This window comes from Schistocerca gregaria, chromosome 9 (assembly GCF_023897955.1).
Source record: "Schistocerca gregaria isolate iqSchGreg1 chromosome 9, iqSchGreg1.2, whole genome shotgun sequence".
In the NCBI taxonomy this organism is placed as follows: Eukaryota; Metazoa; Arthropoda; class Insecta; order Orthoptera; family Acrididae; genus Schistocerca; species Schistocerca gregaria.
In genome coordinates this window covers 163,685,543-163,698,960 of record NC_064928.1, presented here as the reverse complement: position 1 = coordinate 163,698,960, position 13,418 = coordinate 163,685,543, and the positions used below count along the sequence as shown (strand labels likewise).

At 41.2% G+C, this 13,418-nt stretch overlaps 1 protein-coding gene across 4 annotated transcripts in view; it reads left to right on the top strand.

The window, feature by feature from the left end:
• Positions 1-13,418, top strand: part of LOC126291563 (zinc finger protein 501-like) — a 405,002-nt gene that overhangs the window by 306,629 nt on the left and 84,955 nt on the right. The window contains exon 8 of one of the 4 annotated variants that reach the window (XM_049985083.1): positions 1,780-3,471. The exons of the other annotated variants lie outside the window; for them this stretch is intronic. Coding sequence (XP_049841040.1) covers positions 1,780-2,611 — 832 coding nt within the window. The 3' untranslated portion in view covers positions 2,612-3,471. Of the gene's footprint in view, positions 1-1,779; positions 3,472-13,418 lie in introns of those variants that run through there. 4 annotated transcript variants of the gene reach the window in all.

The following is a 13,418-nucleotide window of genomic DNA, read 5'->3' as shown; positions in this document are numbered from 1 at the left end:
ACGATGTTTCATGCCTACCATCTACTTTAAACACGTAATTTTGTCGACATATTAATGGTGTATTGAAGTCACCACCAAGTTACATGTGAGGTATGAATTGGAAATGAGACTCAAGTATTCTTTGAACTGATATGGAACTGCATCATCTAATTCTGGACTATTCGGCTATAATGTGTGAGCAAATGCACCAGCATTTAAAAGTAGTAATTTTGATAAACACGACACATACACCATCCAATTACATTGTCATTTTTCTTTTGAAGACGTTATGTGTGCTAAAATTGAACCAAATCCAAGTAGAACATATGCAACCAACCATTGCCAAGTACATATTTTTTCCTAGTGTCAGCAAGGTCTAAACGGACTTCAATTAGTTTAAGGTATTTTCCATTGTTCATTACTCTGTAAAAGATTATATCCATTGTTCCACGACCAATGTGGCTTCATTCTAAGGAAAGTTCCTCATTCATTTTTGTGGACAAGGACTTTTAGATTCTACGTGGATATGAAAAGAGCCTCACATGTCACAACATACCAGTGAACTGCAAAAGTTGGAGTGTCTGAAGGTGACTATCTGCATCAGACCCTATTATGGCTTTGGTATGTAGACAGACATAGATGGTCATAATGTACGCATAAAAATTTTATTGCCCCAATCAGGTACCTCCTTACATCTACTGGATCTCTGGGTGTGTTTTCATCGTGTTACACTGTGGATTTGCCTATATAAGAATATACAGCCTACAGTTGCAGGTTAACTTTATCGTTAACCTAGGTTTCAACGTTAGTAATATCATCTTCTTCAGAACATAAAATATTATATAAATGTTTGCCTAAAATAAGCCATGTCCTAAGTCACCTTTATAAAACTTGATGCATAACCATAAGGTTTTCTCACTTCTATTAAACAAGCTGTAGCAGTGAAATTTAAAATTTTTCGAGCGAACTGAATATTCAAAAAGATTTCGATGGCTCACCTGAGGATGGCTGGCAGTTGTCCAGACGAAATATCGTGGATGGAAGCTAACAGCGACCGGCTGCAAGCCCGAAATCTTTTTGAATAAGCTGTAGCAGGTTCACTTTAAGTTCATTGTATGGGCCTCGTTGTGTGACTAGAGGCTGCGGATCACAAGGGCTTCACGGTCTGCATCTCAGGCAGACTGCGAAGCCCTCACAGTCCCCAATCTCTAGTCACACGATGAGGCCCATACAACAGGATTAACGTGAACCTGCTACAGCTTGTTTAATAGAAGTGACAAAACCTTAAGGTTATGCATCAAGTCTTATAAAGTTGACTTAGGACGTGACTTGTTTTAGGCAAACATTTAAATAATATGATATGTTCTGAAGAAGATGTTATTACTAACATTGAAACCTAGGTAAACGATAAAGCTAACCTGCAACTGTAGTCTGTATATTCTTATATAAACAATATCAGTTGCTGTCGCTGCATAAAAATGTTAACAATTATGGGATTTGCTTATATTTACCTCCTGTGAATATTCTCTGACGAAAGTACAATGTTTTGGTACCTAAAATAACGCCTCATATGAACCCAAGTCTCTCTGTTGCTTCTTTAAAGAAGCCCAAAAGTTCTATTAATACAAGTACATTTGCTCATAATTTGCAACTTGCATTGCAGTCTATGCCATACACAATGCCTTCAAGGGGGTGTTTAGAGATCTTTTGAGACCTAGCGTATGTTAATGTAATTGTTATTTCCATAGTTGAACTGTTGTGAAAATATTTTCTGACACAATTTTTTCCACTTTTCTGCAGTACTAATCGTGCTGGTATGCTGAACAGCAATGCTGCCGGTGACAGCGGCAGTTCAGTTACCAAAGTGTCCCTGGCTGCAGTATCAGAGCACAGGATACAGAGCATCACCATGCAGCAAGCATCCTGTGGGAATAAAACTGATATAAGGCATCTGGCACACAGGTGTGACATCTGCAAAGAGACGTTCAGCCAGTTGCAGGATCTGAAGGAGCACACACACGTGGACAGACGTGAATTGTTGCATTCGTGTAACGTGTGTGGCAAAATATTCAAAAGGAGAGACACTTTGGAGAAGCATTTCCGTCTGCATACTGGTGAACGCCCATACTGTTGTAGCGTTTGCAATAAGACATTCACTCAAAGCAGTACTTTGAAGGAGCATTCACGGCTGCACACAGGTGAACGCCCATACAGCTGCAGCGTTTGCAGCAAGGCATTCAAATCGAATAGCCATCTACATAAACATTTAAGACTACATACAGGCGAACGCCCGTATAACTGTGGCATTTGCAAAAAGACATTCAAATCAAATAGCCATCTACGTAAACATGTAAAGCTGCATACGGGCGAACGCCCTTACAGTTGTGTTGTTTGCAACAAGACATTTGTAACAAATACTAACCTGAAGATGCATTCGCGGCTGCATACTGGCGAACGCCCGTACAGCTGTGGCGTTTGCAGCAAGACATTCAAATCAAATAACCATCTAAAGTTGCATGCAAGGCTACATACTGGTGAACGTCCCTACAGTTGCAGTACTTGCAACAAGTCATTCACGCGAAGTGATCTATTGAAGCAGCATTCACAGATTCATACTGGCGAACGTACTTAAATCTATTGCTGTTTGCAAAATGCAGTCACAAAAAGTAATACTCTTAAAGAACATTTGCAGCGGTACAGTGCTGAATGTCCTTATATTTCTTTTGTGTTTCGTAACAGATTTTTGGAGCTGGTTACCAGAAGGTTGTCTCGCAGCTGCTCATTACAGAAAGACAACACAGCTGCATTGTATGTCAAAACGAGCTCTTAATCATACATTGATCCATATTGGACAACATTCCCTTCTTCATAAAAATTGATGTCCATATACTTGTTATATGTTTGTGAAGGGATTTAAAACCAGCCACAGCCTGGAGAGGCACTTAATCTACCACACAAGCGACATTTCCGGCATGTGTGTCAAGACAATGAGTGTTCTTAAAGGATTGAAAATACATCTGTGATTACATCCTGACACATACTCCAGTCACTGTAACTTACATCATACGAAGTTTAAGAGGGGTTGTGAAATTTCTCATCTAGGATGATTTTTATTAATGTTTTTGCTATAAAAGTTAAGTCATGATTGAAAGCTCACTTAGAGGTATTTTGAAGGCATACTTATTCTGGGATATAAACGTAACTGCAATATCAATGTACTATTAAATTTTATATGGCACAGATCATGTAGCTTAATGGACATCAAACTTCATCCCACAAGCCACATTCATCCCAACTCAAAGTATTCATGTGGCCTGTGGCTCTCAGCCGTCTTTTATAATGACGCTACCTGATTACCTAGCGTGGCCTGGGTATGCATTTATTCCAATCTTCTATTAGTCCATCTCCTTCCACTCTGCTTATTAATCTCCTCCTTTCCCCTCTCTATTCATCACCTCCTTTTCCTCTATCCATCTGTTATCCCTCTCTATCCTCCTCCTGCTCCTCCACCGGCTCCTCCTCCTGCTCCTCCTCCTCCCCCTTTATCCATCTCCTCCTCCTCCTCCTCCTCCTCCTCCTCCTTCTTCTATGCGTCTCCTCCTCCTCCTCTCCCCTCTATCCTCCCCCTCCCCCTCTATCAGTCTCCTCCTCCTCCCTCTATCAGTCTCCTCCTCCTCCTCCTCCTCCCTCTATCCGTTTCCTCCTCCTCCCATCTCCTCCTCCTCCCTCTTTCCATCTCCTCCTCCTCCTCCCTCTTTCTATCTCCTCCTGCTCCCGTCTCCTCCCCCTTCTCCCTCTATCCTCCTCCTCCTCCCCCTATCCTCCTCCTCCTCCCATCTCCTCCTCCTCCTCCTCCCCCATCTCCTCCTCCTCCCTCTATCCTCCTCCACCCATCTCCTCCTCCTCTCTCTTTCCATCTCCTCCTCCCATCTCCTCCTCCTCCTCCCTCTTTCCATCTCCTCCTCCCATCTCCTCCTCCTCCTCCCTCTTTCCATCTCCTCCTCCCTCCATCTCCTCCTCCCTCTTTTCATCTCCTCCTCCTCCTTCCATCTCCTCCTCCTCCTCCCTCTTTCTATCTCCTCCTCCTCCCATCTCTTCCTCCTCCTCCTGTCTCCTCCCCCTCCTCCCTCTATGCTCCTCCTCCTCCCCCTATCCTCCTCCTCCTCCTCCCATCTCCTCCTCCTCCTCCCCCCATCTCCTTCTCCTCCATCCTCCTCCCATCTCCTCCTCCTCCTCCTCCTCCCTCTATCCTCCTCCTCCTTCTCCTCCTCCCTCTTTCCTTCTCCTCCTCCCTCTTTCCATCTTCTCCTCCTCCTCCTCCTCCCTCTTTCCATCTCCTCCTCCTTGTCTCCATCTCCTCATCTCCTCCTCCCTCTCCATCCATCTCCTCCTCCTCCCTCTATCCATCTCCTCCTCCTCCTTCTCCTCCCTCTATCCATGTCCTCCAGCTCCTCCTCTTCCCTCTCTATCTGTATCCTGTATCCCCCTCTCCCTTTATCCATCTCCTCCCCTCTCTATCCTCCTCCCCCTTTATCTATCTCCACCTCCACCCTCTGTCTATCTCTTCCTACCCCATCTCTGTGTGCCCATCTCTTCCTACCCCCTTCTCTCTCCACATTATTACTCCTTACCAAATACGAGGTTACTGGGCCTCACTCCCACAGTATTTCTTTCAACATAGTAAGTAGTGTGTGTAGAAAGTTTGGTCGAAATCGACCTAGGGATTCAGGGGAAGATTTTAGCCCGTATCTTCGCCCATGTATGTGAACATCCAATAGATTTCACAGATATCTGTACACATAGCTCATCTATATCTCTAGCGAATTTCGCCCTGCAGATGTTTACTCTGTCCTCTCTCTTGAATGATGTGTTGTACAATGTTACAAATTTGTAGGTACATTCAGCAGCACATATTGATTCTGTGTGTGAAATGTGTTACAAATAGTTAGTAGCAAAGAAGTTATAGTCATGCGTGATGCGGCAGTTTTTCGTGCATTCAATGTTTGAGCTCATATTCCTTGAACTGTGTGTCGTACAATGTTGTAATTATGCAGGTACATTCAGTGGTATATGTGAATACAGTCCGCAAAATGTGTCGCAAATACTGTTAGTAGTAAAGAAGTAGTAAAATAAAAGGTCATGATTGATGCGCTAGTTTTACTGTATAAACAGCGAAAATGTACTAAGCGATAAACCTTTTATTCTTTTATCATTTTGTCGGGGTTGACAGCGAGAAAAAGTGCCATAAACGTTTGAAATTTTGTATAAAGTTTGTTGCAAGTCATTAAGTGCTCTCGAATAGTGGAAGAATAAAGTCTGTGTGTTTACAGGTCATGAGCTACATTTTTTCTTTCCATCCCTACCATCACGCCTTTTATGGATTGGTGGTACTTACAACAGCGATTTCTTCTAGACAGGAAGTGATATGGTTACAAAAGTTGTTTGAAAACGGTCTGATGGTTTCGGATTACCTTTGGAACATACTTACTTAGATCCATTGGTATAGTAAGTATGGATGCATCTAACAATAGCAAATGAATCCCAAAACGCCAGCTGGCTGGAGTGGCCAAGCGGTTCTAGGCGCTACAGTCTGGAACCATGCGACCACTATGGTTGCAGGTTCGAATCCTGCCTCAGACATGGATGTGTGTGATGTCCTTAGGTTAGTTAGGTTTAAGTAGTTCTAAGTTCTAGGGAACTGATGACCTTAGAAGTTGGCCCATAGTGCTCAGAGCCATTTGAAAACCATTTTGAACCAAAACACCAACTAACATCAAGATTCTTAAGAATGTAGTTTTCATGCTCGGTAACAAACGATAATTCTTATAGAGGCAGAAATATTTTTAAGATGTGCCTAGTTTTAATTGAAGCTCGGAAACTAGCCATGACTTAAGTAAAGCTGGTCGCTTACCTCAGGGGCAAAAGGTTAAGTAGAATGGTTAGAGGCTGTAACAGGCAGAGTGTTGCCTTGTCCATCTTCCAGTACTGACAACTAACAGGCATGTGCAACCAATGCCGATTAGCAGCTATAGTATAAATTTTGACATTGATGTAACATGGATTCCTAAATGAACATTATAGACACAGTATGTATTTATAGCAAGGGGTACGAAATTAAATTAAGACCTTTGTAATACAAAACAATGAGTAAAACAAATATGTTATTAGAACATATAGTAAACGTTTCTGATTGTGTCTCATATTCAATAATGCCATTAAATATAAGTTCAATTACTGTTAGTTAATCATTTCATCACATGCTTAGATGGACAGCGCAAGAACACCTCACCAGGTAATCATAGGCACAACTCTGTGGTCGCTGAGGGAGGCAGCAATGTGAAACAGAGAATGATAGACACAAAGTGTAACAGTTTGTTCTGACATTTAACGATCAGTGTTTGGGATGGGGAGAGGGGGATTGGAGACGAACGTGTCGCTTCTTTACTATAAATTGTCTATTGGAGACTTATTAAGTACCAATTTATGTATGTTATCAAGTAACAATAAGATCCATACATATGAAGTCCATGATGCCATGCATTAATGTCATTGTTGGCTCTTGAGCAAGAAGTTTGACTGACTTAAATGTATTAAATGTATTGTGGGGATGGTTGACATGTTCCTGTAAAATGCTGGAGTGACACTCTTACAGTTACGTTGGATTAAGTTGTTGTAATAGCTTTGTTTCACAGATGCAATTAACAAACTTTTTTGTTTATTCTTACCATGTTTCAAGTTTGTCAACACTCCTGTGTCTGTGATACAGTTTCTATAACAGTACCATCATGGTCAGTAAGAGACATAAGTTGAAGGAAGCAATAAGACATAATATAGTCTTTGAATTTTGTTAGGAGTGTCTTTCATAATGAAGTTCATCCTTCTCTGTCCTTCCTGTGGTCATTTGACCCTTAAATCTCTGTAGTCAAGTAGTCTTAAATACTTGAGAGTTGTGACTGATCGAAATCCAGTCGTTTAGTGAAGTGGTATTGTATCTTTTCATGTATTACCTTGCATTACATTTGAGTAAAGAATGGACATTCAACTTCTCCTTGGGAGCCAAGGAGTCCTATTAGCAGCAGTGAATTATTTCCCACTCATCTGATTGCGAACAGAAGGGAACTGTGAGACAATGTGTCTTTTCAAACAATATTATAACCTACTGGAATACTGAGAATCTTGAAGAAATAAAGCACTGATACTTCTGCATCATTTGCAACATTATTTCGTATTCGTAGCTACAGAAATACACATGACAAATTCAGGTGTGGATGCTAGTCATACACAAATATGCTATTAGTAATACCTCCTCAGAATAGTGGGAACGTGGCTTAAAATGGCTACTAAAAATCACATTATGTGTGACATTATTTCATATTCATAGCTACAGAAAAACAACACGAAAATACTCAATAAATTTAGGTGTGCATCTCCACTAAGCGCAAATGTGCTATTACTAATCCTTGATACAACACTTTTTTGTGTTCATTCTTGTGATTGAAGGCCTGGGGGACTTCAGCTGTTCACTTATGTAAGAAAATGGAACGCCTACAGCTAAACAATAAATGACACCATGATAGCTGTAGTTGTTTCATATTTGTACTCGTACATAGCACAATACTGATAATGTAGTATAATGTGGCTACTAAAAATTCATCTCCAACCTAGGTGTCAATAGAAATCAAAATTAAAGAGAACTGAAAATTCTTTTTTATGTTCTATGTATAGGTCTGATATATGTCCTTCACACTTGTTCTTCTGAATATCATTTGGTCTAATTTTGCTTCATCCACAGACATCATATTAATTTCTCTGAATTAAGTTTCCTCCATAATAAATGCTAATGTCATTACAGTATAAGTTGTGACTGTGTTGACTTTGATTCTTCCATAATTAAATGCCGACAGCTGTCAGTACAGGTCTCATATAGATAGGTGTGACATGTTGACTCCCTATGAGGTCACTAAAAGTGGGAGAAATTTGTCTTGGTGCGTCATAGTGAATCCAGAATAATCATAGTGGCGCAATAAAAAGTTTGTACCAAAAGTGTTTGATCAGTGCAGGATATAATATTAAACATCCTTCAAAACCTCTCTGTTTCGTTTGCAACTGACCCCAAGTATCGTTCTTTCACCACACTATTTCCACAGGATCCCCCTGGTCGGACAACATAACCACAACAGGAAGCTGACATTTGTGTGCTGTAGCTTGTATGCAACTTCACGTAAGTGGTTACCTTCGAAAACGATTAAACTTTGCCAGGACAGAGCTAAATGGAGAAAAATCGATGTACTGTTGGTGAATCCCAAACTATTAAAAATTTAATAGAGTCTAGCGTGCATCATATTAAATTACTAAACAGATATGACTAAGTAACTGCGATTTTAATAGTTGTGATGAATATCGTCTACCTCTAGAATAAACAGAGAATGTATCTGTATCTTTTATGAATCATAATGTTCAACAATGTGTTACAGTGAACGAGTAATGACATTGTGCCCCAAATTTGCAGACTCTAGTGTAAATCAAGTAAATGTTTTGTGCTATACAATACGTACATGTTTTGAGAAAATACGTGCATATCTAATTGATAAAGAGCATTACTTGTATTTTATGGAAGAACTGCCAAGTAAATCCAGTCATTCATTTCCTGTACTTTTTGTGGAACTGCCATATGTTCCATCTGTTTAACTTCAACGTCCACGGAACACTCATAAAGGGCAGAAACATGTTAAGATAATATTATGTTATTGTTATCGAACGACTAATGTACAGCAGCTAAAAATAACATAGTCAAAGCTGCTGGTGGAATAACAGTGGGAAGGAGCACATGAATCATACACAGGATGTCCCAGTAGGATCATCCTAAGGAAGAAGCCGTAGTAAACATAGTCTCTAATATGCGTGTCTTAAGATCTATGAGCGTTTCTTGATCTTAAAGACTCTGAATCAAATTTCTTGTACTTCAAGCTCTTTGCTTTCCACATGTTGTGAGGAGAAGAAAAAATTGCCCATTAAATATGGGTTCAAAATGCACGCCTAAAGGCTATGAGCACTTGTTCAGTGGAAGAGATGTGTTTCGCAGTAGTGAAAATGAACGAGTGCTCAGAGCTCTTAACGTATAGACTGTAGAGCCAATGTTCACTAGACGTTTTGCTCTCGGTGATCATTCCTGACATATTGACCATTCCTTCTTAGGCACAAACAGATTGGAGCAAGTACCATGATGTGTAGTACCGTCCTGAACCTCACCATGTTTCTCCCACCTGTTATACCGTCAATGTGATGATAGCAGGTTCATCCTCATAGCAATACAGAGAATCTGACTGCAGGCATACGTGGAGTACTGTAAAGGGATGGTGGGGCAGCAAGCTGTCGGTGAGATGTGCTACTCAGGCACTGCCTCTCCACATGATCTGGTGTCTGGAGGGGGGGGGGGGGCATACTACTTAATGGGTTCACCGTATCTTTTGCCTAGTGACGTAATTTTTCTAAATTTCTTCTTATTTGGCTGCCTCTTTGTTCTATATTTGCTATGGTGATGCAAAGACTATTGAAGCTAATTTTTTTATTGAAACATACATTAAAATAAATTTTAATAAGATGATCACTATCTTCCTCAGTACCTGATGACTGGATTATTGGTCAGATCCATACTTCCAAGAGGGGTGTTTGGTATAATTTTCTGCACAGTTCCAGTATAACGGCAGAAGTATCTCTCTCTTATGTCATAATCCCAAGGCTTCTCAGACTACTCAGCATTGTGCTATGCATTAAGGATCGAAGTGTCACATAACGGCGACACCTTAATGAATAAATCAATAAACGAGCGCAAAAAGTGGCAAGTGTGGTTACACACTTTCCTCTGACGTAATAACTAAATTCAGCAAATTGTGTCTTACATTGTATCGCTTTGAGAATGTGACTATGGCTTTACAATGGGTTGACAAAGGTCATGGGATAGGGATACACACATATGTAGATGGCGTAAGTATTGAATACACAAAGTATAAAATCCCAGTCCATTGGCAGAGCTGTCGTCTGTACTCAGGTGATTCATGTGAAAAACTTTCTGACATGATTATGGCTGCATGATGGGAATTAACAGACTTTGAATGTGGAATGGTAGTTGGTGCTAGATGCATGGAACATCCCATTTCGAAAATCATTAGGGAATTCAGTATGCCCAGATCTACAGCATCAAGAGTGGGAGAAGAATGCCAAATTTCAGGCATTACTTCTCACTGTGCACAATGTAGTAGCTGACGGCCTTCACTTAACGATCGAGGGTAGCAGCGTTTGTGTATAGTTGTTAGTGCTATCGAACAAGCTACACTGCATTAAATAACCATAGTGTTGCTTGTCCAATAGCACTGCAGAAGTCAACTTACCAATGGGGTGAAATTTGGTGTTAATGGGCTATATAGGAAGACAACCGATGCGAGTGGCTTTGCTAACAGCACGACTTCACATGCAGCGGCTTTTCAGGGCTCGTGACCATAACAGTTAGACCCTAGACGACTGGAAAACAGTGGCCTCATCAAATGAATCCTTGTTTCAGTTGTTAAGACATCATGGTAGGGTTCGAGTGTGGTGCAGACCCCACGAAACCATAGACCCAAGTTGTCAGCAAGGCCGTGTGTAAGTTGGTGGTGGCTACATAATGACGTGGCCCAATTTTAAAGGAACCGTGCGACTGCTACGGTCGCAGGTTCGAATCCTGCCTCGGGCATGGATGTGTGTGATGTCCTTAGGTTAGTTAGGTTTAAGTAGTTCTAAGTTCTAGGGGACTGATGACCACAGCAGTTGAGTCCCATAGTGCTCAGAGCCATTTGAACCATTTGAACCCAATTTTAAATGGAATGGACTGATCACCCAATCGCCCTTCATGAATGAATCCCATCGAGCGTTTATGCGACGTAATTGAGAGGTCAGGTCATGTACAAAATCTTGCATCTCGAAGACTTTCAAATTATCAGTGGCTGTAGAGGCAGCCTGGCTCAGTATTTGTGCAGGGACTTCAAACGACTTGTCGAGTCCATGCCATGTCAAGTTGCTGGACAACATTGGACAAAGGGAGATCGGACATAATATTAAAAGGTATCCCATGACTTTTGTCATCTCACTGCATGTTACAGCAGGAAACACCATAATTTGGTACAAAAGCAGTACAGAAAATTTCTTCATAAAAAATTCCAAGATAACCTATTGTGTGAGTGGTGATATTATATGTGGAATTTGCAGTCTGCCTATCTGTTATATGATTATGTTTTCTTTGTTTTGTAAAATGGTTTCTAATCAGTAACTCTGTTTCTGTTCATAGCTGAAGTTGTTTGCTGTTTCTGGAAGGTGTGCATCATTTCTTCCATCTTTCAATGTGCTCTTTTCATTTTGTCATTTCTGTCTCCCTATTTAGGGTCATAAATCTTTTGAATAGTTTTCTGCTTTTTCTGTAACTTTCTCAATGATAACCGGAATTTGGGATCTATGGCATTCTCTTCTTTGTAGATGATATTATACGCCTCAGACCTTTTAATGAGGTTATAATAAGTCATAATAATAGGTCTCATTTACCAACGTTTTGTTTTGTGGTTCCAATTTCCCAGTTTTTCTCATTAAGACACTTAACATTACAATAATGTTCACTGACGAGAAAAAAAAGTCTCAACAACATGAAATATTTGTGCGACATAAAACAGTTAGTAGGTGTGTTTCTATATCTGAAAAATGATGTGTATTAAAATTTCATTTCAGTGACATGAGTGTAGCGCTAGCAGTGCCACTATGACGATGCAAATCAAACTTGTTTTAAATAAACACTGTACCCGTCGTGAAAGTTTGTTACCTTTGAGATTGAACGTGGTGACTTGATGTCAGTCAGGAATGCGTTTAAGGTGACAAAGATGCCATTACCAACACCTCACTGAGTTTGTTTGAGGTCGTGTGTTAGGCTATAAGAAGCTGTAGGTTCCTTCTGCGATATTGCAGAAAGATTTATCAGGAATGTAGCCGCTGTACGTGATTGCATGCAGCTGGTGGTCATGGGAATGTACAGTCCTAAGAAGACCGAGCTACGGACGACCGCATCTGACTACTGAGAGGAACGACCATCATGTTCAGTGTCGAGGCTCGGGTCTATCATACTGCATCTGCAGCAGCATTGGCACCCTAGTGACTCAACGAACTGTCACAAATCGGTTATTTCAATGATAGCTCCAAGCCAAATGCCCTGTAGCCTACATTCAACTGACACGAAACCACTCAATTTGCGACTTCGGTGGTGTCAAGTGAGAGCTCATTGAAGGGCAGGGTGGAGGTTTGTTGTGTTTTCTAATGAAAGACAGTTCTGCTTCAGCAATGGCCGCGTGTTGATTATGTGGAGGCCAATTGAAGACCTACAACCAACCAACCAACCAACCTGGTTGCTAGACACACTAAACCTACACCTTGAGTAATGGCCTTGGGTGCGATTTCGTATGGCATTAGGAACTCTCTTGTGATTATTCCAAGCACTCTGATTGAAAATTTGTACATCAGTCTGGCCATTCGACCTGTTTGGTACCATTCATGAACAGCATTCAAAAGGATGTTTTAAAGCACGATAACGCTCGTCCACATACTGCAGTTGTAACCCAGCGTGCACTGCAGGCCGTCGACATGTTTCCTTAGACTACTCGATCACAACATCTGCAATCAAGCATATGTGGGATAGCGTCTGATGACAACTCCAGCGTTATCTGCAACCATCATTAACTATCCCTGCATTGACCAACCAAGTGTAACAAACATGTATGTCCTGAGTTCGAGTCTCAGTCCGGCACACAGTTTTAATCTGCAAGGAAATTTCATATCAGCGCCCACTCCACTGCAGAGTGAAAATCTCATTCTGGTTCCTACACCAATGATCGTGGCTTTGCTGCAGAATTCTTCCTTACACACGGTTGCCACACGGGAGAATTTGTCTGAGCTTGAAGCCGTCCTCTCACGTGACGTGAAAACTCACCAGGACGAGGAGCTGATGACGTCACAGCGTAGAATGCCATGTTCCAATACACTGCGGAGCGTGAAATCAAGAACCTGGCACGTAAATTTTTGCCTCGAGGAGTGGAACGTTGCCAGTGAGATGCGTCGTCGTTTTCTGGCACAAGCATAAAAGATGCCCCCCAATATCAAGGATACTAGAGTAGACGTTATGGCTCAGACACAGGTAGCTGTCAGCAATGACGTCACCGTGAACCCTCTCGCTATATCGCACTGCATTGTAGTTTATAAGCTGACGACGCAAACATGCTGACGTGAAAGTAATCGAGATCCTCAAGGTTTTAGCGCGTGATTACTATGGTTATTAAGCTTTACATTGACTGAATTGTTTTTTCTATTGTGTAAAGCCTCTGCACTAGGACCTTTTTTCAAATCTTGTTAATAACTTTAACTAACTTTTC